The 22,006-nt window shown below is 33.9% G+C and overlaps 2 protein-coding genes across 2 annotated transcripts in view; both read left to right on the top strand.

Moving 5' to 3' along the window:
• LOC149949412 (acetylcholinesterase-like) overlaps positions 1 to 15,628 on the top strand; it is a 100,395-nt gene extending 84,767 nt beyond the window's left edge. Inside the window, exon 4 of the mRNA XM_090167749.1 lies at positions 11,862 to 15,628. Coding sequence (XP_090023875.1) covers positions 11,862 to 12,022 — 161 coding nt within the window. The 3' untranslated portion in view covers positions 12,023 to 15,628. The remainder of the gene's footprint in view (positions 1 to 11,861) is intronic.
• Positions 15,629 to 16,292: 664 nt separating this feature from the next.
• On the top strand, positions 16,293 to 18,483 carry Bcs1 (mitochondrial chaperone BCS1). Its single transcript, XM_090169209.1, has 7 exons — positions 16,293 to 16,646; positions 16,706 to 16,845; positions 16,919 to 17,113; positions 17,179 to 17,242; positions 17,729 to 17,898; positions 17,959 to 18,076; positions 18,158 to 18,483. The coding sequence occupies exons 1-7, from the start codon at positions 16,327 to 16,329 to the stop codon at positions 18,411 to 18,413; spliced, it is 1,263 nt and encodes a 420-aa protein (XP_090025335.1). The 5' UTR covers positions 16,293 to 16,326; the 3' UTR covers positions 18,414 to 18,483.
• Positions 18,484 to 22,006: the final 3,523 nt, after the last annotated feature.

Here is a 22,006-nt window from a genome sequence, read left to right as displayed (position 1 = left end):
TTAACAGGGTTTCCTCTTAATTAATGTTACAACCGATAATTTGTTTTTAAGTTTCGCCTATAAATGCTTATCGTTTTGGCTATGATGTAAATTCTACATCACTAAACACGTAGCTATCAATAATTATATCGAATTCAATTATAGAATAGCTGTATAATTTCATAGCTTAAAATAAATACACTCGGCTTATTTTTATTTGCATTTGCGGAAGGTGAAATGCATTTATTGCAACTTAGATATAATGACCATGTTGAGATGTCTCAGCTCCTCCCACCTCAAACAAATCCAATCATCTAGGTATCTCATTATCGATAAATATGATGGTTTAATATTTTTCGTGTGTATACTTTCTTAATAGTTCCTATTTTGACCATTAAAAATAAGTAAAATTAATTTATAAATACTCATTGGGAAAATTTGATTTATCAACCCGACATACTTATGATAATTATTTTACATACAAAAATAATTATTTTTAAAATCACCAAATAATTCTGGTCCAGTTTTTGGCGACCTTTTTATTAAGGATACCATTTGTAAAATCAAGGTTTATCTCTCCCGGAATTCTACTCCTTTCGGTACGCTAATCCATGGTTACATTATTGGAAAAAACCTATAGTTTTAAATTTGACGAGCTTTAAAACGCGTATAGGGAAAAAATTTGCAAATGGACCCTTAAATAAAACCTGTTCAGCGATTTGCCTAGAAGTAGTAATACAGTGAACCAGGTCATACTTGTAAGTGTTATATTTTAGAGAGAGCGCTACTTAATATTTTGATATAAGGTGGTTTCTTTTCGCTTGCTCCGGGATTTCGGAGTAGGGTGAGAAGAGTAAGCCTATGACGTCATTTTACTCCGATTCTGTGGTGGCGAATAGTTTGAGTCGGAGTAAAAACGTTTTTCCAAAATGGCTGTCTGTGGCCTTTTTAGCTGATAAATTCTGGCTAGCAGACGATAAAATCCGATTTACTCCTTTACGCCTCCTTTTCAGAAAGAGTAAAAAGAGTAGCCCTAATACTCCTGGAAAAGCGAATGGTTTATGGGGAGGAGTAATTATCATCCCCGGAACGGGCGAATAAAACGTTTTAGACTAAAACTCTTTGTACCCTAAGCCGTTTTATTCGCCTGTTCTCGGTCTAAATTTAGCGAATAAAACGGCTTAGGGTACAAAGAGTTCACTTTTAGTCCGATAAAAGGCGAATAAAACGTTTTAGGGTAAAAAGAGTACACTTTTAGACCGAGAACAAGCGAATAAAACGGCTTAGAGTACAAAGAGTTCACTTTTAGTCCGATAAAAGGCGAATAAAACGTTTTAGGGTAAAAAGAGTACACTTTTAGTCCGATAAAAGGCGAATAAAATGTTTTAGGGTAAAAAGAGAACAATTTTAGTCCGATAAAAGGCGAATAAAACGTTTTAGGGTAAAAAGAGTACACTTTTAGTCCGATAAAAGGCGAATAAAACGTTTTAGGGTAAAAAGAGTACACTTTTAGTCCGATAAAAGGCGAATAAAACGTTTTAGGGTACAAAGAGTTCACTTTTAGTCCGATAAAAGGCGAATAAAACGTTTTAGGGTAAAAAGAGTACACTTTTAGACCGAGAACAGGCGAATAAGACCTTTTAGGGTACAAAGAGTACACTTTTAGACCGAGAACAGGTGAAAGAAACAACCTATAGAAATGCTAGTTCAATTTCGCACGAGCCTCCTGACAGAAAAAATGCACGCGCGCTATCAACTTTAGCTTTACAAATAATCTAACATACACACTTGACTACTTTATTCAGGGGGGGGGGAGGAGAAAATAGAGCGGCATTTATTGAAGCGCCTATTTGTAACATTGTCCTCGGCACACAGCTGAATCAAATTTAAAATGTTTACTCGCAAACCTAGTTAGCGCGATATAGCAGCCCCTCAAACCCTGTGAGTAAGATATAAAAGTCTCCGTTCCTATCGGTGCCTGACTAATTAGTCCGACGGAGACGGTCGATATGACCTTTGGCCCCTTTGGTAGGAGGTGGGTCTAAATATTTAGGCCCTGGACATGGGTCTCGAGGCGGGCCTAGTTTAATTACAGCGGACTGAGCATGGCCCATTCAATTAACGCCGATAAAGAGCTCCAGCCCTTCTTATCGCCGCTTGATCGTTAGTGCCCGGGCATTCCGCGATTGCTTGCAGTGTACACTACAGAGGAGCCCCTCCCAGCTCCGTCCGGCTCCTACAGGAACTTATGAAATGAGCTAGTTGGTGGATGGAGGTAAGAGGCAGTAGCCGTTGGCCGAAACGGAGTTGACCTATTTAGTGGAATCTTAACGTAATTTATAACCACGATGGTTTGTATGGAAATGGTTTAATTTAATGCCCTATAGCTCGATTTCACGTTGTCAATTCTCGACTAACTAAGCGTACGTTAAAACGTGGGGCAGGAAGGAGGTAAAATCCGCGTGTCGCCAACGACGCGTCCCGAGAGAGGTTACGAACGACAGCGAAGAATATTTATTACGTAAAGGCAGGAATGGCCAATATCCAATCTGATTATTGCGCGGGAAAGAAACTTTGTACAATTATGGCTCGGTTTCGAAGATTTACCGCAGCACGTTTGTCGCTTCATAATACGTAAGGATGAATACGATATATTGTCAGGGAATAATTGTGTAATTGGAAGTTTCAGAAAATAACTGCTTTACGAAACGAATTGGGTGTTTATAATTGTTAATTTCAAAATTACGTTTTTGCGCGTGACAGTACCTTTACATTGTGAGGTATAGCAGTCATTAGAAGTTTCATTTAAATCAAGGAATACCTCTGCGAATTGTTCCATACCAGAGTGACTGAGAAAAATCATATCACTCGGGCAGAATCGAACCTACGACCTTTGGGTTACCGTCCCAACGCCACTACCATTGGATTACCGAGGCCACGAGTAATCAGGCCTCGGACATCCAATTTAAATGAAACTTCTAATTATATAAATTCCTGCGTAATAATAAAAAATAAATTATCAATACGGGCATATTAACCCGCTTTTATACCCTAACATGGCGGCGTATTTTCACACGCAAAATTACTTTTAAGATCCACCAATTATTTGGCAAAAGTTTTACTTATTATAATTAAGCCTTGGCTGATCGTTCAAATAAGCTATCGGTGGCAGGAATCCATACCTCTACTTGGAATGCTTATCGCGGAAGATTTTCGTCTCAATGTGGCTTACGGTTTTTTTGACGTCACTATGTTAACTTAACAAACAACAACGTGAGAGGGGAGCGCGCGCAGAGGGGATTTTTTACACTCGAAGGCGGGGCCAAAGCCGTCAGAGTGATCTTACCATACGCGATACGGCAGGATAAGCATTCCAGTAGAGGTATGGATTCCTGTTGGTGGTGATTTCTCGGGCACCCTTACCCGAAACACTGTTATCAGGTTGCGGACTGTTCTAAGTCCTTAGTCACGTAATAATTAATAAATTGAAAACAGATGATTAATAACCAAACATTTTCATCGAGAAAACAGGATATGTCACACTTATGTTTAATTACGTTACTTGTGTATACGACTAAATATATAATTTGTTCAATTGTACGCATCCAGGTATATCAGATAAAAGAATCAACGCCGACAGAGCTCAAGTGTTCTCCAATTTAAAAATTCTCTAAGGCTTAGAGAAATCAAGATTTTTTTGCTCGCGTCGGTATAGCCGAGATAAGAGGCGAGAGCCCCGAATCGATGGTAGCTCCCCCTATCCACGCGACAGTCGAATTAGCGACGCTGTCGAGTGAACCGAGACCGGAGTATAGCAGCATCCTCATCTCTCACTTCCGACCCGCAAGAATAAGTTTCCTCCTGGCATTCTTCGCCCCTGCAGGACAGCTTCCGTTTCGTGCTTCCCCCACTCGGAGCTGCTCGGAGCTCCCGCTCAGTTCGCTCCCGGGATCCTGGAGAGCAGAGAGAGAGGTTCGTAAGCCGAATTACATTCCCACTCCAATTAGTAAAGGCGTCGCTATAATTTATTAGCTTTTTCCGTACCCCTTCGCCTTTCTCTTTCCCGCCATCCTTAAGCCCCAAATACCCCCCCCCCCTTTTTGACCCTCCCCCTCTCTTCATTTAACTAATGCTAGCGAGCGCTTGAGAAATTTAAAAATTCTCTTTCAAGAAGAAAATTTTCCTTTCGACCCCCGAAGTTGGAGAGATACAAAAAAAGGCGCTTAAAATTATCATTACTTATTTTTCTAATTAAAGATTACTGAAAGTCGGAAAAGTCAGAGAGTAGAGAAAAAAAAACAGAAATTTTTCCTACTGATTATTTTAATTTTTATTTCTAAAAGTTTACTTTATTTAAAAAAATTAAAAAGGTCTTATTTGAACTTTTCAAGCTCTTTATCGCGAAAAACGAGAAAGTGCAAATTAAATTCGATTAAAAGGAGAGCAACATTTTAAACTAACTCGTATAATTCGCCGAAATCGAATTACAATATTTCAATGAAAGAGTTACTTTTAGAAACATCCATATTTTCTAATTGTGAAAAGTAATAAATTTGATTTATTAATCGTAATAATTTGTAAATTATAATTTAAAACAAACGAAATCTCTAACTTATCTCTTTCGTTTTACGAAATTATATAAATAACTGACTTATCCCGAAATTATTTAAATCCCTGACTTAATCCAAAATTATTTAAATCCCTGACTTAATCCAAAATTATTTAAATCCCTGACTTAACAGAAAATTATTTAAATCCCTGACTTATCCCGAAATTATTTAAATCCCTGACTTAACCCAAAATTATTTAAATCCCTGATTTAACCCTAAATTATTTAAATCCCTGACTTAACCCGAAATTATTTAAATCCCTGACTTATCCCGAAATTATTTAAATCCCTGACTTAACAAAAAATTATTTAAATCCCTGACTTAACAAAAAATTATTTAAATCCCTGACTTATCGTGAAATTATTTAAATCCCTGACTTAACCCGAAATTATTTAAATCCCTGACTTATCCCGAAATTATTTAAATCCCTGACTTAAAGGGAATATAACCTCAGGTATTTGGTGTGGAACACCAACGCTTGCAGCTCTGGCCGCTCTTGCCTTCGGCTTTAAAAATGTTTGGCGCCACTGTACAGGGACATTTGAAAAATTGAAGGGGTCTTCCGTAAAGATTGCTTTGCAGGTTATATTCCCTTTAACGAAAAATTATTTAAATCCCTGACTTATCCCGAAATTATTTAAATCCCTGACTTATCCCGAAATTATTTAAATCCCTGACTTAACAGAAAATTATTTAAATCCCTGACTTATCCCGAAATTATTTAAATCCCTGACTTAACCCAAAATTATTTAAATCCCTGATTTAACCCTAAATTATTTAAATCCCTGACTTAACCCGAAATTATTTAAATCCCTGACTTATCCCGAAATTATTTAAATCCCTGACTTAACAAAAAATTATTTAAATCCCTGACTTAACAAAAAATTATTTAAATCCCTGACTTATCGTGAAATTATTTAAATCCCTGACTTAACCCGAAATTATTTAAATCCCTGACTTATCCCGAAATTATTTAAATCCCTGACTTAAAGGGAATATAACCTCAGGTATTTGGTGTGGAACACCAACGCTTGCAGCTCTGGCCGCTCTTGCCTTCGGCTTTAAAAATGTTTGGCGCCACTGTACAGGGACATTTGAAAAATTGAAGGGGTCTTCCGTAAAGATTGCTTTGCAGGTTATATTCCCTTTAACGAAAAATTATTTAAATCCCTGACTTATCCCGAAATTATTTAAATCCCTGACTTATCCCGAAATTATTTAAATCCCTGACTTAACCCCAAATTATTTAAATCCCTGACTTATCCCGAAATTATTTAAATCCCTGACTTATCCCGAAATTATTTAAATCCCTGACTTAACCCTAAATTATTTAAATCCCTGACTTAACCCGAAATTATTTAAATCCCTGACTTATCCCGAAATTATTTAAATCCCTGACTTAACAAAAAATTATTTAAATCCCTGACTTAACAAAAAATTATTTAAATCCCTGACTTATCGTGAAATTATTTAAATCCCTGACTTAACCCGAAATTATTTAAATCCCTGACTTATCCCGAAATTATTTAAATCCCTGACTTAAAGGGAATATAACCTCAGGTATTTGGTGTGGAACACCAACGCTTGCAGCTCTGGCCGCTCTTGCCTTCGGCTTTAAAAATGTTTGGCGCCACTGTACAGGGACATTTGAAAAATTGAAGGGGTCTTCCGTAAAGATTGCTTTGCAGGTTATATTCCCTTTAACGAAAAATTATTTAAATCCCTGACTTATCCCGAAATTATTTAAATCCCTGACTTATCCTGAAATTATTTAAATCCCTGACTTAACCCCAAATTATTTAAATCCCTGACTTATCCCGAAATTATTTAAATCCCTGACTTATCCCGAAATTATTTAAATCCCTGACTTAACCCTAAATTATTTAAATCCCTGACTTAACCCGAAATTATTTAAATCCCTGACTTATCCCGAAATTATTTAAATCCCTGACTTAACAAAAAATTATTTAAATCCCTGACTTATCGAGAAATTATTTAAATCCCTGACTTAACCCGAAATTATTTAAATCCCTGACTTATCCCGAAATTATTTAAATCCCTGACTTAAAGGGAATATAACCTCAGGTATTTGGTGTGGAACACCAACGCTTGCAGCTCTGGCCGCTCTTGCCTTCGGCTTTAAAAATGTTTGGCGCCACTGTACAGGGACATTTGAAAAATTGAAGGGGTCTTCCGTAAAGATTGCTTTGCAGGTTATATTCCCTTTAACGAAAAATTATTTAAATCCCTGACTTATCCCGAAATTATTTAAATCCCTGACTTATCCCGAAATTATTTAAATCCCTGACTTATCCCGAAATTATTTAAATCCCTGACTTAACCCAAAATTATTTAAATCCCTGACTTATACCGAAATTATTTAAATCCCTGACTTAACCCAAAATTATTTAAATCCCTGACTTAACCCGAAATTATTTAAATCCCTGACTTAACCCGAAATTATTTAAATCCCTGAGCTATCCCGAAATTATTTAAATCCCTGACTTATCCCGAAATTATTTAAATCCCTGACTTAAGGAAAAATTATTTAAATCCCTGACTTATCCCGAAATTATTTAAATCCCTGACTTAACCCAAAATTATTTAAATCCCTGACTTATCCCGAAATTATTAAAATCCCTGACTTAACCCAAAATTATTTAAATCCCTGATTTAACCCAAAATTATTTAAATCCCTGATTTAACCCAAAATTATTTATATCCCTGACTTATCCCGAAATTATTTAAATCCCTGACATATCAGGGTGAAGTTTAAGAAATTATTAACTCTGTTCAGATAACACAACTTTTATCTGAGAATCGATCGGAAGTACTAATTCATTTAGCCTGATATCATGAGTTCTACGTTACTCCAAAAAAAATCAGAGATTTTAAAACCCTCGCATACTTTATTGCAAAAGTTCGTCTGCTTGTCAAATTTCGTGATAACCACTGTTTCACTCAGACTATTGCCATCTATGTTTACTATTTTCGATAAAAAATTTGTCGAATAATGTTATAGCCCCAAATTCTTAGGAGCCTAAATATATACTTGTTGTTTGTAGCTCATTCGTATGTATAGCCTGTGTTCGTTACCATGGTAACGCGTACAGGTCATTAAGAAGCCCATAGTGGTCACCTAGCTATTTAGCAGGATCATGTGGTGTTTTGCCTCGTGGTCTGTGACGTTAAATAATGTCATGGCAGCCGTTTCAAGGCGGGACAATTTTAAAAGTCGGTTGATAGATCTGCTATTTAGAATCGATACAATTATCGCAAAAAAATTGGTTTGACAAAAACTGCATATTTTTAAAAGACGGTTGATAGATCTGCTATTTAGAATCGATACAATTATCGCAAAAAAATCGGTTTGACAAAAACTGCATATTTTTAAAAGACGGTTGATAGATCTGCTATTTAGAATCGATACAATTATCGCGAAAAAATCGGTTTGACAAAAACTGCATATTTTTAAAAGACGGTTGATAGATCTGCTATTTAGAATCGATACAATTATCGCGAAAAATCTATTCGATCAAAAGTGGTATAATTTGAAAAGAAGATTTATAGATCTTCTATTTAGAAACGATTCAATTATCATGAAAAATCTGTTTGATCAAAAATGGCACAATTTTAAAAAGACGGTTGATAGATCTTCTACTTAGAAACGATAAAGCTATCGTAATAAATCTGTTCGATCAAAAGTGGCATATTTTTAATAAAAGATTTTTAGATCTTCTATTTAGAAACGATAAAACTATCATGAAAAATCGGTTTGACAAAATTTGCATATTTTTTAACAGACGGTTAATACATCTGCTATTTAGAAACGAAACAAATATCGCCAAAAATCGGTTTGATAAAAAATGGCATATTTTTAGACATTTTATAGATCTTCTATTTATAATTTTAGAAGACGGTGATCTATGTAAAAACAGAACGAAAAGAACTATAAAACTTTCTTTATTTTAATCGTCTTCCGTTTCGGCACTTTGGCTCAAAAAAATTGTAATTAGAATTTTGTTTTTCTCATTAGAGAGAGAGAGTTCTTTGGAGATTGGGGGGGTCCTTAAAGCTTTTACATCCTAAAAAATGAATTTCTTGCCATCGTTACCGCGTACTCACTATTATTTCAACCAAATGAAGGAAAACTAATGTAAAATCGTAGAAGGGAACTGGGAAGAAAGCCTGAAATATTATTTCATTTTGTTACGAATAAAAAAGCTCTCATCAGCCAGGAAAAAGCCAGGAGATGCAAAAATTTACTCTCTGCTATACACGTCGAACTCATTATTGAGCTTAAAACCCTTTAAGCTATTTTAAAAAAAACGGCTCTCCAAGAAAAAACTTTGTGAAAATTAAACGTAAAATGAGACGGAAAACGCGTATTCAGCGTGGCGTTATTTTTTATATTTCTGTCGCTATTTTCGTTATTTTTCTTTCGCAATCCGTCAATTTTGCATAAATTATCGAGCTAAAAGGAACTTCAAAAAAATCGAGGGGTGGGTTTTTTAAGGGCCGTAAATTATTTCCAAATAAGCGTCACCCTTAACGGAAATTACAAATGTTAATTTGTCGAGTTTGAATAATTATTTTAACGTTATTTTTTTTTAAAGCGTAAAAACAAATGGGGTAATTCTTAAAAGCGTAAAAACAAACGGGGTAATTCTTAAAAGCGTAAAAACAAACGGGGTAATTCTTAAAAGCGCAAAAACAAATGGGGTAATTCTTAAAAGCGCAAAAACAAATGGGGTAAGTCTTAAAAGCGCAAAAACAAATTGGGTAATTATTAAAAGTGTAAAAACAAACGGGGTAATTCTTAAAAGCGCAAAAACAAAGGGTGTAATTCTTAAAAGCGCAAAACCAATGGGGTAATTCTTAAAAGCGTAAAAACCAACGGGGTAAGTCTTAAAAGCGTAAAAACAAATGGGGTAATTCTTAAAAGAGCAAAAACAAAGGGTGTAATTCTTAAAAGCGCAAAAACAAATGGGGTAATTCTTAAAAGCGTAAAAACAAACGGGGTAATTCTTAAAAGCGCAAAAACAAAGGGTGTAATTCTTAAAAGCGCAAAAACAAATGGGGTAATTCTTAAAAGCGTAAAAACAAACGGGGTAAGTCTTAAAAGCGTAAAAACAAATGGGGTAATTCTTAAAAGCGCAAAAACAAATGGGGTAATTCTTAGAAGCGTAAAAACAAATGGGGTAATTCTTAAAACCGTAAAAACAAACGGGGTAATTCTTAAAAGCACAAAAACAAATGGGGTAATTCTTAAAAGCGCAAAAACAAATGGGGTAAGTCTTAAAAGCGCAAAAACAAATTGGGTAATTATTAAAAGCGTAAAAACAAACGGGGTAATTCTTAAAAGCGCAAAAACAAAGGGTGTAATTCTTAAAAGCGCAAAACCAATGGGGTAATTCTTAAAAGCGTAAAAACAAACGGGGTAATTCTTAAAAGCCCAAAAACAAATGGGGTAATTCTTAAAAGTGCAAAAACAAATGGGGTAATTCTTAAAAGCGTAAAAACAAACGGGGTAATTCTTAAAAGCGCAAAATCAAATGGGGTAATTCTTAAAAGCACAAAAACAAATGGGGTAAGTCTTAAAAGCGCAAAAACAAATTGGGTAATTAATAAAAGCGTAAAAACAAACGGGGTAATTCTTAAAAGCGAAAAAACAAAGGGTGTAATTCTTAAAAGCGCAAAACCAATGGGGTAATTCTTAAAAGCGTAAAAACAAATGGGGTAAGTCTTAAAAGCGTAAAAACAAATGGGGTAATTCTTAAAAGCGTAAAAACAAACGGGGTAATTGTTAAAAGCGCAAAAACAAACGGGGTAAGTCTTAAAAGCGTAAAAACAAATGGGGTAAGTCTTAAAAGCGCAAAAACAAATGGGGTAATTCTTAAAAGCGCAAAAACAAATGGGGTAAGTCTTAAAAGTGCAAAAACAAATTAGGTAATTCTTAAAAGCGCAAAAACAAATGGGGTAAGTCTTAAAAGTGCAAAAACAAATTAGGTAATTCTTAAAAGCGCAAAAACAAAGGGTGTAATTCTTAAAAGCGCAAAACCAATGGGGTAATTCTTAAAAGCGTAAAAACAAACGGGGTAATTCTTAAAAGCCCAAAAACAAATGGGGTAATTCTTAAAAGTGCAAAAACAAATGGGGTAATTCTTAAAAGCGTAAAAACAAACGGGGTAATTCTTAAAAGCGCAAAATCAAATGGGGTAATTCTTAAAAGCACAAAAACAAATGGGGTAAGTCTTAAAAGCGCAAAAACAAATTGGGTAATTAATAAAAGCGTAAAAACAAACGGGGTAATTCTTAAAAGCGAAAAAACAAAGGGTGTAATTCTTAAAAGCGCAAAACCAATGGGGTAATTCTTAAAAGCGTAAAAACAAATGGGGTAAGTCTTAAAAGCGTAAAAACAAATGGGGTAATTCTTAAAAGCGTAAAAACAAACGGGGTAATTGTTAAAAGCGCAAAAACAAACGGGGTAAGTCTTAAAAGCGTAAAAACAAATGGGGTAAGTCTTAAAAGCGCAAAAACAAATGGGGTAATTCTTAAAAGCGCAAAAACAAATGGGGTAAGTCTTAAAAGTGCAAAAACAAATTAGGTAATTCTTAAAAGCGCAAAAACAAATGGGGTAAGTCTTAAAAGTGCAAAAACAAATTAGGTAATTCTTAAAAGCGCAAAAACAAAGGGTGTAGTTCTTAAAAGCGTAAAAACAAACGGGGTAATTCTTAAAAGCGTAAAAACAAATGGTGTAAGTCTTAAAGCGTAAAAACAAACGTGGTAAGTTTTAAAGCGTAAAAACAAACGTGGTAAGTCTTAAAGCGTGAGCACAAACGGGTAAGTCTTAAAGCGTAAGCACAAACGGGGTAAGTTTTAAAGGCGTAAAAACAAACGTGGTTAGTCTTAAAGCGTGAGCACAAACAGGGGTAAGTCTTAAAAGCGTAAACACAAACGGGGTAAGTCTTAAAGCGTAAGCACAAACGGGGTAAGTTTTAAAAGCGTAAAAACAAACGGGGTAAGTCTTAAAAGCGTAAAATCAAACGGGGTAATTCTTAAATGCGTAAAAACAAACGGGGTAAGTCTTAAAAGCGTAAAAACAATCGAGGTAAGTCTTAAAAGCACAAAAAACAACGGGGTAAGTCTAAAAAGCACAAAAAACAACGGGGTAATTCTTAAGAGCGTAAAAATAAACTTGTTTAGTACATACAAAAAAGCTCCAATGAAAAAAAGGAACTGCTCACCTGGTGTTTTTATGTTCTTTCACAGGCAGTCTCAACTTCTCGAACTCGGAGAATTGCAGTTTGTCAGGCGGAGCTGTACCGTTCTCTCCAATTGGTCGAGAGGCGATGATGTCATACATACTGATGGGTGTCCTTATCATCATCCAATCAAATTCATGGTGTTGCTATTTCTTCATCTCTACGTAAAAAAAAATAATAAAAAACCAAATGATTAAATTTCTACGAGTAAAATAAATCAACAACGTGTTACGACTAATACCAACCAAATCAAAAAATAACACGTTCAGACAAAGATGTCATCATAAATTATTTCCCACAAAAACTAATAAAAAAGGGGTTTAGTTATTCAGAGATGATAAATAAATAAAAAACTACGTCACGTTTATCAAACTTCAACGTATAAAAGTTTAGCATATTACCCGCAGAGCTTAAAAAGGGGAGCGTTAAAACAAAAAAAAAATACAAGTAGAAATTATATTTCGAATATTTTTAGTTTTTATATATATTATAATAAAACTTTGAAAAAAAATCCATGAAATTTGAAATTTTTGGGTTCCAAAGTATTACGAGAAAAAAATGCCGTAATTTTTGGAAAGTTCAGAATCGGAGGTAAAAAAATATATTGTTCAATCATATAACAAGGTGTCAGATGAAATTAACTGGAGGAAAAACAAATAAAATAAAATTTTGTATTTAAAATAAATAAGCCGGACGTGAATCGAGTTATGGAACATTTAGAGATGGATCTCAGAAGATAAATTCTATTAAAAAGTTGGTGATAATATTTATCAATAAACACGGATCTTTCCAGGGCAAGATCCGAAATAATTGAGGTTAAACACAAGGTTGAATGCACAAATAACACAAAATATTATAATAAGGGTATTCTGGAACTGTATTTTTCACACAAAGAAACAGCGGAAGGTACTGATTTCAAAATTTGTTAAAATGGAGACTGTACCGATCGAGGGGGGTGCGCGAATGGAACATAAACAGGCAATGGTTTTCAAAGGTGTGTGACATGTGTAGCACGCCTAATCGTTATAATTATAATAAAAAATATCTACTAGATATTGTATAAAAATAATCCGCACTTTACAATCAGAATTAATATAAAACTGACTCTCACGATATTAAAAAGAAATCAATCATATAAAGCCGATCAATAAAGATACAAATTTATTTGGTGAATTTTGAAATTACATCGGTGCTTCTTAAAATTAATTAACTAATAAATAATTAATTAATTAATCATTAATTGGTCCGATTCAATCGTTCAGTTCCGGTGCTTAAAACTCGTTAAAAATAATCAATTTTTTCCCCAGCAATAGCAAACAAAAACAAGAGCAAACGACCGAATCGAACCAATTAAATAAACAAAATAAACAATTAATAAATCGAGAAATAAAAAACAGCCTCATGTGCTTTATAAAAAAAACTTGTACTCAGTATTTAAATTGTTCAAATTTAAATGTAATATCAATATATCAGGGTAGTTCTTATAAATACACCAATATATTACATATCGGCCAATATTGTAGTGTATAATATTAATAAAATTTACCTCTTAAATTTACATACCGTTATTATATGTAAAAAAAACCAAAACAACAAGTAGAATTTAGGAAATATATGTATAAAAATAAGCGAAGACAATCCAAAAATAAAATTAGAATACAAACTGGTACTATCAAATCGTAGATTATTTACTGCCTAATAAATATGAACTCACTCCGTGCTTATAAGATAACTAATTATTCATAAAAACCAATAAAAAAGCTATATCGTACGGTATTACAAACATACAATTTTTAGTGTTGGGCCAAAGAAAAAAAATACAGTGCTTAACTGCCATAGTTTTTCAATAATAACGGTATACGTAGACCTAATTTTAATTAACGTAATCTAAGACTAGCTAAAGTCACTCTACTACTAACAGTACTTCCCCTGCGTTCAGTTTAATACTAAAGTCACATAGTCTTCCTTAGACCTATTCAATTTCAGACGTTTTTCTTTGGTCCAACTTAAAATTAACGTAAAAATTTAAATATTGTCACTAAGAAAAAATTAAAATTTAAAGGTTAATAAATGTAGAAAAAAATAAATGACCTCGTAAAACCTTGTGCAATTATTTAAATTCGTTTTATAGAAAATGTAAAAAATAAATTTGGTCAAATTGATGTAAAAAACAAAACATAATGTAAATGAGATGATTGCGCATTTCATCACTTGGGTCTAAATAAACTTACCTATAAAAGTGATTAAATAAATTTAAAATAAGTCAAGGTTGAATATTGTTTAAATAATCTAGATATTATTAAGTTTAATTATTATAATTATAATCCGATGGATGAAACGTTAAAACAACCCCCCCTTTCAAATAATTGTTTCATAGAATGGTGCGACACATTGCTGTATATATAAAGTATAGGGAAAAATTGTGATTTTCACAAAATAGGCCTAGACTTTTGTTGTTTTTTAAAATATAAATTAATTATACCTATGCACTTATTACGGAAGAAACTAAAAAAAAACACGATTTAGAAATTGCTAATTTTGTTTTTGTATCTTAATTCTAGACGGGAAAAAATAAAACCAAAAAGGGGGGAAGTAGTCGCAAAAAACGTTCGCTAGATGGCAGCAGTACCTATCTAACGATTTTTTGCATTATCCCCATTGCATGATTATTTAAAAAAAAATATCTAAAATAATCTTGAAGAAAAATAAAACTTAGTGGTCAATAATGTATAAAAAATTATCATCGTAGAAATTAAGATGACAATATCTTCCTTGGATAAAATATTATATGAAGAATATTAAAACAACCGTGCGCTTAACGAAAAACCTGAAAAATATTTATCATATTTCTAAAAAAAAATTAATAATAATCCTTAACATATCCAAAAAACACCATTAGATTGTTTTCAGTATTATTTTGACGAGTCCAAATAATACTATATACAAAAGATTTGGTACCAGTAGATCTGCGCAAAATGTAGGGCTAAAAACGCAGCAAAAGATAATCACTTTCAAATAGCTCTTAACATTTACAAATCTCACACCAAAACAAAATGAAAAATAAAAAAATAGGTCTCAACATATCAGTGTCCAATATTTACCAAAATATCAAATCCAAATAACGACATATATTGCAAGTTACAATCATTTAGAGAAGAAATAATAATAAAAAACAAACTTAATAAAACAAAAAATCGAATTAATTTTTTTTTCCTTTCTACATAATATATACGTATATTTCAAATAAAATGGTGTAGGTTTTTTAAATGTTAAAACTATCAATAGGTCGTATTATATAAAAAAAAATGGTTCTAAATACCAAGATAATGAAGTGAAACCATAGTTGTCAAAGGATTTTCACTGATTAGAAAATGAAATTAGAATGCATGATCTTATAATTAGTGTTAAATATATAATTTATATCCTCAATTTTTACATATTTTATATATTTTGTCTATTTTAATATTATTTATATTAATATATAATCGAAATAATAATTTAGGGGGTCATTGATAAAGTTTAGTCCGGAGTTTCCTGGTATTATTAGCAGAGGCGATAGCAAAGTATACGGTACAGCTTTTACCCTATGGTAGTACTATCAGGTAGCTCTCGATTATAAAATATACCCGTTTTTACTAGTCATTTAATTGTTAAAAAGAAATATATATATATGATAGCGTTAAAATGTTATTTGATAATTTAGTATAATATATTTGTTTTTGTACAAACAGGTTTAGTATTTTTTTGTAGATGTGTAGATCAAAAACAAGGATATTAAGGAAAGTTTTGGAAAACTTGTGTTATATGAAAAACAAAAAGAACCCCCTTTTACTGTTGTAGTTTAACAACCAAAATGTCCATTGTTGGTTTGTTTGTTCAATAAAAATCTTAACAAAATATTTTGAATTATTTTTATTTGTTTCACTTATAAACAACTGTAGCAAGTCTTAGTAGATTTTCCAATTTGAGCAGAAAAATCTTCCGCTAAACTTTGTTTTTAAAGTAACTAGCAACAATCATCCATAGCTTATGTTAAACCTGGTGGCAGAAATGTGAAATTCATTGCTTCCAAACATGGTAGTTCATACTCCCTTTAAATATTTTAAAATAGCCGACGCTATGTATCTTTTTTATCGACTTGTGGCGCCATCTATGACAGAAAATATCTATTAGTAGCGTCTCCAAAAGCAATAAAATGGTAACTAGATTCTAAATTTCCAAACTCAATGTTATAAATTTTAAATTCAACGTTAGATATAGTTATATTAAATAGGCTGCTATTAAACTTAATATTATAAATTTTAAATAAGCTACTATTAATTTTTCAAATATATTTATCGATTTTAATTGTGGGTAGAGGACGCGGTAGTATTAAAACAATAAATGGCCGCATCCGGTATCAAAATAAGCAGACGCTTTTCGGAGTTTTAATTATTTATCCTACTTGAACACCGGTTTAATTTTATTTAAAGATGCCACTTATGGAATTTATAACTTCTCTACAGGCTAATCCCTATTTTGGAGCAGGTTTTGGCTTAGTAGGTGTCGGTGCTGGGTTAGCAGTTCTTCGTAAATTTACGCAAGTTGGAGTGGTACTGTTCCGTAGACATTACATGATGACTTTGGAAGTACCGTGCAGAGATAAAAGTTATCTATGGCTTTTACAATGGATTACTGAAAATGCTAAACACACTCAACACATCAGCGTTGAAACTACGTTCCAACAAACTGAAACCGGGCGAACAACTACGGAATATACTTTCGTACCTAGCGTAGGAACCCATTTTTTCAAGTACATAAATGCAATGTTTCGGTAAATAAGTACCAGTTCTAACTTTATTGTAAATCTAGGTACAAAAACAATTGGATAAAGGTAGACCGAAACCGAGAACAACAAACATTAGATTTACACATGGGTATTCCGTATGAAACTGTAACGCTAACCACATTAGGGAAGAATAAAGATCTATATTATGGAATATTAGATGAAGGTGGGTTTAAATTAGGTATTTTATTCCATTTTGCCATAAGACTAACCTTTGTCATTGTATTTTGATTAGTTAGCTAGGAAATTTGCATTAAAACAAACTGAGGGCCGAACAATAATGTATACGGCGATGGGTTCAGAATGGAGACCCTTTGGTCATCCTCGTAAAAAGCGACCCATTTCATCAGTAATTTTAGATAAGGGTGTATCAGAGAGAATTTTAAATGACGTACGTGAATTTATCACAAAACCACAGTGGTATACTGAAAGAGGTATTATAATTAATTAAATTACTGGCCAAATTAATTTCTCTAACTATTATTTATTTTCTAATAAGGTATTCCTTATCGTAGAGGCTATTTGTTATACGGGCCACCAGGCTGCGGGAAAAGCAGTTACATGTAAATTTCATCGTTCTCAAAATATTAAATTATTGTAGCGTTTTACATTTGATTGCTCAAGATTCGCTCCAAATCTGTCTCTGACATCATAGAGCTCGCCTCAATCGATTAGAGTAAAACCGCAAATGGAACATTCCAATAACATATCCCCGCGCTTTGTTGTTTTTCGTCTGCTACTAATTTGAATTTTCGCGTCTTGGGCTCCCATTTTGTCAAAAAATCTTAAAGTAACACGCAAAAATTTGCTCCGATCTCGAAATCGGCAGATTGGTTTTGGCCTTTTGGGCTATCTTTTAGCACCCGAGAGCGGGAAATGGAACACGCGAAACTTGATCAGAGCAGACCCAAGCACACAAAAGGAATATTAAATGTTGATCGGAGCAGATCCGAGCACGCAAATGTAACATAAAATGTTAATCAGAGCGATCTAGAGCAATGAAATAGAGAACGCCATTAAATTGAAAAATGTACTTGTTTTCATCACAGAACAGCGTTAGCTGGAGAGTTGGAATACAGCATTTGTGTACTAAATTTAAGTGAAAGAGGCTTAACAGATGATAGATTAAATCATTTAATGAGTGTAGCTACGGAGCAAAGTATAATTCTATTAGAAGATGTGGACGCTGCTTTTGTAAGTCGAGAGGACACTTCTAAAGGTAAAAACTGGATATAGCAAAATTTAAGTGTACATAATAACTAACATGACACTCTTACAGTTAAAGTTGCGTATGAAGGTCTAAATCGGGTAACGTTTAGTGGTTTGCTAAATATGTTGGACGGAGTTGCTTCAACTGAGGCAAGAATCTTATTTATGACCACAAATTATCTTGAAAGGTAAAGCATTGCGTAACGGATAATACTCTTTCTCTAACCCATCATCAAAATCAACTTAAGAGATATTAATTTTAATTAAAGGTTAGATCCAGCGTTGATTCGTCCTGGAAGAGTTGATACCAAAGAGTACATTGGGTACGCGTCAGATCACCAACTGGAAGCAATGTTCCGAAGATTTTATCCTGAAGAACCCGAATCGTCTGCGGCTGAATTCATACTCTCTGTAAGAAGCCATAAGAAAGATGTCAGTATGGCAATGGTGCAAGGATACTTTATGATATATAAAAATGATGCTAAACAAGTTATTAAAAATACAGCGGAAATATGGACGCTGTAGGATAATTCGATTTGTAGATTTGATAGCGTTAAATTAATTGTACCAGAAGGATATAAAATATCTTTTACGAGAGAAGTATCCTTTTGCGATTGAAATTGGTAATAAAATGATATTGCCATTGATCTTTAAGTTTTTAAACATTAAAATATAAATAAAATCTGTAATCTTTAACATGAAACTATGTACTTTTAGAATTTGGAAAAATGGTTGGCAAAATCGAATGATATTTACATTTTTAAATTTATAGAATGTCATCCAAGAATACATTCTGGTAATGCTATTTATGACATAATTTATCATAAGTGTTTGAAATGGTCATAAATTTATACAACACATCCCTTGGAACTATAATTCTGTTAAAGGGAAGTATAACCCTAGCAACGAACGTCAATACTAACTACTAGAACATAGTAGACAATTCAAATTTGTCATCCAGTGGATAGTAATATCGCAGGAGTATTATCTACTATGTTTTACACAGGCATGCCACAAGTACAAATTAATAGCATCACCATATTTTAACCAATTGGTAACAAGATCGAGTAACAACTAGAATCATTGGGAATTATACAGCATTATGCTCCATATCTGGACAACTCGGTTTTAAAAATACGTAAAATTTAATAGAAAGTTATGAAATTATTTGGGGTGCTAGATCTTTTAGTAACTTTGTGGTGGGGGGGGGGGGGGTTGACCTCTTTCAATGAAAATTAAGACCTTCAAGGTCATTTGAAAATTATTTCAAAAATGATTGAGTTAAGAAACTCTGAAGAAGAAGATTTTTAACGTGTTGGTCACATTATCGTAGTCAAAAAATCTACAATGAAGGTTAGACTTTGAAAATTTCCAGTTTAGTAGGGTTAAAGCTAGCATGGACAGAATATATATATATATATATATATATATTCTGTCCATGGTTAAAGCGAAAACCTGGAAACTCCTTTTGCTTACGCCACTAGTCCACCATGGCACCATCCCAATATGAACCCAAATGGTTTGAATCCAAAATAAATTGACCAACATGCAGTCGAGTCTAAGCCAGTAATTAACTATTGTCATGTAAATTAATATATTTAAATGTTATGACAAAATAATCATGCACGGTACTGTGAGGCTCACGGAACACCCTTCTAATAAGTCAGTCACTTTTCATGTAAATATATCGAATTTCATGATAAATTAATCATGTGGTGAGAAAATGAAACTTCGGATGACCTTGAGCCTCTCAAGGCAGGGTCGTGCAGAGGGGGGGGGGCAAAATCCCCTTAGCCAGGGCGAAAAAGATCCATGAGCGACTGGTATAGGGGGGCCCGTAGCTGTAGGGCCCATCGAAGAAGCTCAAGTAGATATATACTGTCTATGGTGCAAATCAAGATAACCTGGGAAACGTTTTCAGGGCTCGAGGGGGGTGCAATCCGAAGGAGTCCGAGAGTAAGTTTGACCCCGGGCTCCAAGATACCTCTGCACGGCCCGCGAGTAAGTTTGACCCTGGGTCCCAGGATACCTCTGCACGGCCCTGTAGACTCGAGGGCATTGAAAACCGTTATCGATATCTATTTTGCTTTTGCGCAACCAAACAGTGCAATTCGTTCGTGAGACCTTGAATGTTTCGTTTGAATATAATTTATTATTTAATAAGTTGTTTGACGCTCTTATTAAAGGGCAACGCAAGCTCTGTGGCAAAAAAAAAGAAAAAGCACCTTGCTTTTTAACCCCCTACACCCCCACTCGATACTGCCGAGACCCCGCAGACTTTACCGTAAATTTCGCACAAATGCCAGCTCACTTGGGTTCAGTGGCGGCCTAAGGGGGGGCGGTCCGCCCCGGGTACCAGGGCAGCAGGGGGTGCCACCGAAGAAGCTCGAGGGGGGGGGGGGGTGCAAATCAGAACGATTAAACTTGAAGAAGACGGACCCGCGAAAACTTCTGCACGGTCCTGGGGGGTGTCACAAAGCACTGCCGCCGCCCCGGGAACCCAGCCTTCTTAAGCCGCCACTGCTTGCGTTGCCCTTAAATATGAATTAGCACTAATTCCAACTGATTATCAGATAATAGTTGCGTTATCGGAACCGTGTTAATAATTGCGATAGATCAGACTATCCGCATTTCCGCTCAGATTTGATCAGATCAGTTGATACGGGTCAAAATGCAAACTGAAATCATTGTAAGGTGAGCAGATTTCAGATGTCACACATGCAGTTATCGATATAACATATCACTCGATTAAATGGCTTTCGAAATTTTAATTTATGTTTATTTTCATTCAGATAACTGAATCTGACGAGTTTAATTATAGCGGACCAGTTCAGATCGGATAATTGAGATAATGAATCAGATCAGATACAATTTTAAATCAGATTACTGTGTGAGGTGGTTATAAAAGATTGACCTGATCTAACGAGATTAATAATAGCGGAGCAGTTCAGATCGGTTAATTGAGATAATGAATCAGATCAGATACACTTTTAAATCAGATTACTGTGTGAGGGGATTATAAGATTGACTAGGCCTGGTCTGACGAGTTTAATAATAGCGGACCAGTTCAGATCGGTTAATTGAGATAATGAATCAGATCAGATACAATTTGAAATCAGATTACTGTGTGAGGTGATTATAAAAGATTAACATTCAGATATCTGAAAATTAATACCTGATTAACTGGATCAGTTGGCTGTTGGAAGCACTAAAATGAATTCGTAATGTGCAAAATTCTCACTATTCGTCTGCTGTTGGGCAACATGTCAAGAGTTCTAATTAACTTATTTTAAAACAAGTCAAATAAATAAAATTTATCGCCAAATCAATAAAAAAAGCATTGTAATTTAATGGATGAATATATTTGAATATATTAAAACCAATTGTCTCACAACGCCCTTCTGTGGTGCCTCTTAAAATGGGTGTTCTTTAGTCTCCACGGAGGAGGAAGTCAAATAAAAGGACCAGATATTTTTAACAACTGATAACTTTCACGATTCGAGATTTTAAAAGGCATATTATACAATGCCTTTTATTAAATTAGAAACATTTTCCCGAAAGAATACAGATAGAAAATTGAAGATAAAAAAATTATAGCCACCGCCTCAAACGTTCCAAATATTCAAATAAGTAACAATTATACCTAGTTTTTACGGTATTCTTTTTACAATACGAAATACCTGTACAATTACAAAACATCTCTAAGATTATGATAACACGGTAGGAATTAATAAACACCCCAAAAAAGGCGCCATAAAATTTAACCTTTTCCGCTACCGAAGTAAAAACATTTTTGGGGTAAATTGTTCTTTTATTTTTTGCTTTTTTTAATATTCAATTCCGAACAAAAGAAGATACATTTTTCTTCGGGAAAAAGTCTAATTTTTCAATTTTCCGCGGTTCTATGCTGTAGGCGGATTTTTTTTTGTTTTACCGTTTTCACCGTTAAACTATTTGAAAAGAATAATTTTTTTTCTAAAGTAGAACGAACTAACGCCTTCTTTTATGTTATCTTTCAGTTTTTTTTTCTTTTTCGAAAACATATTGACAACTAGGGTTCGGACTTGGAAATCGGCTCATGGGGTTATAATATAACTTTCACTGAAAAAATGGTCATT

The sequence above is a fragment of the Leiobunum rupestre genome, chromosome 3, assembly GCF_980474605.1.
Source record: "Leiobunum rupestre chromosome 3, qqLeiRupe1.1.hap1, whole genome shotgun sequence".
Classification (NCBI taxonomy): domain Eukaryota; kingdom Metazoa; phylum Arthropoda; class Arachnida; order Opiliones; family Sclerosomatidae; genus Leiobunum; species Leiobunum rupestre.
The sequence above is the reverse complement of the archived record's forward strand: the minus strand, read 5'-3'. Positions and strand labels throughout refer to the sequence as shown.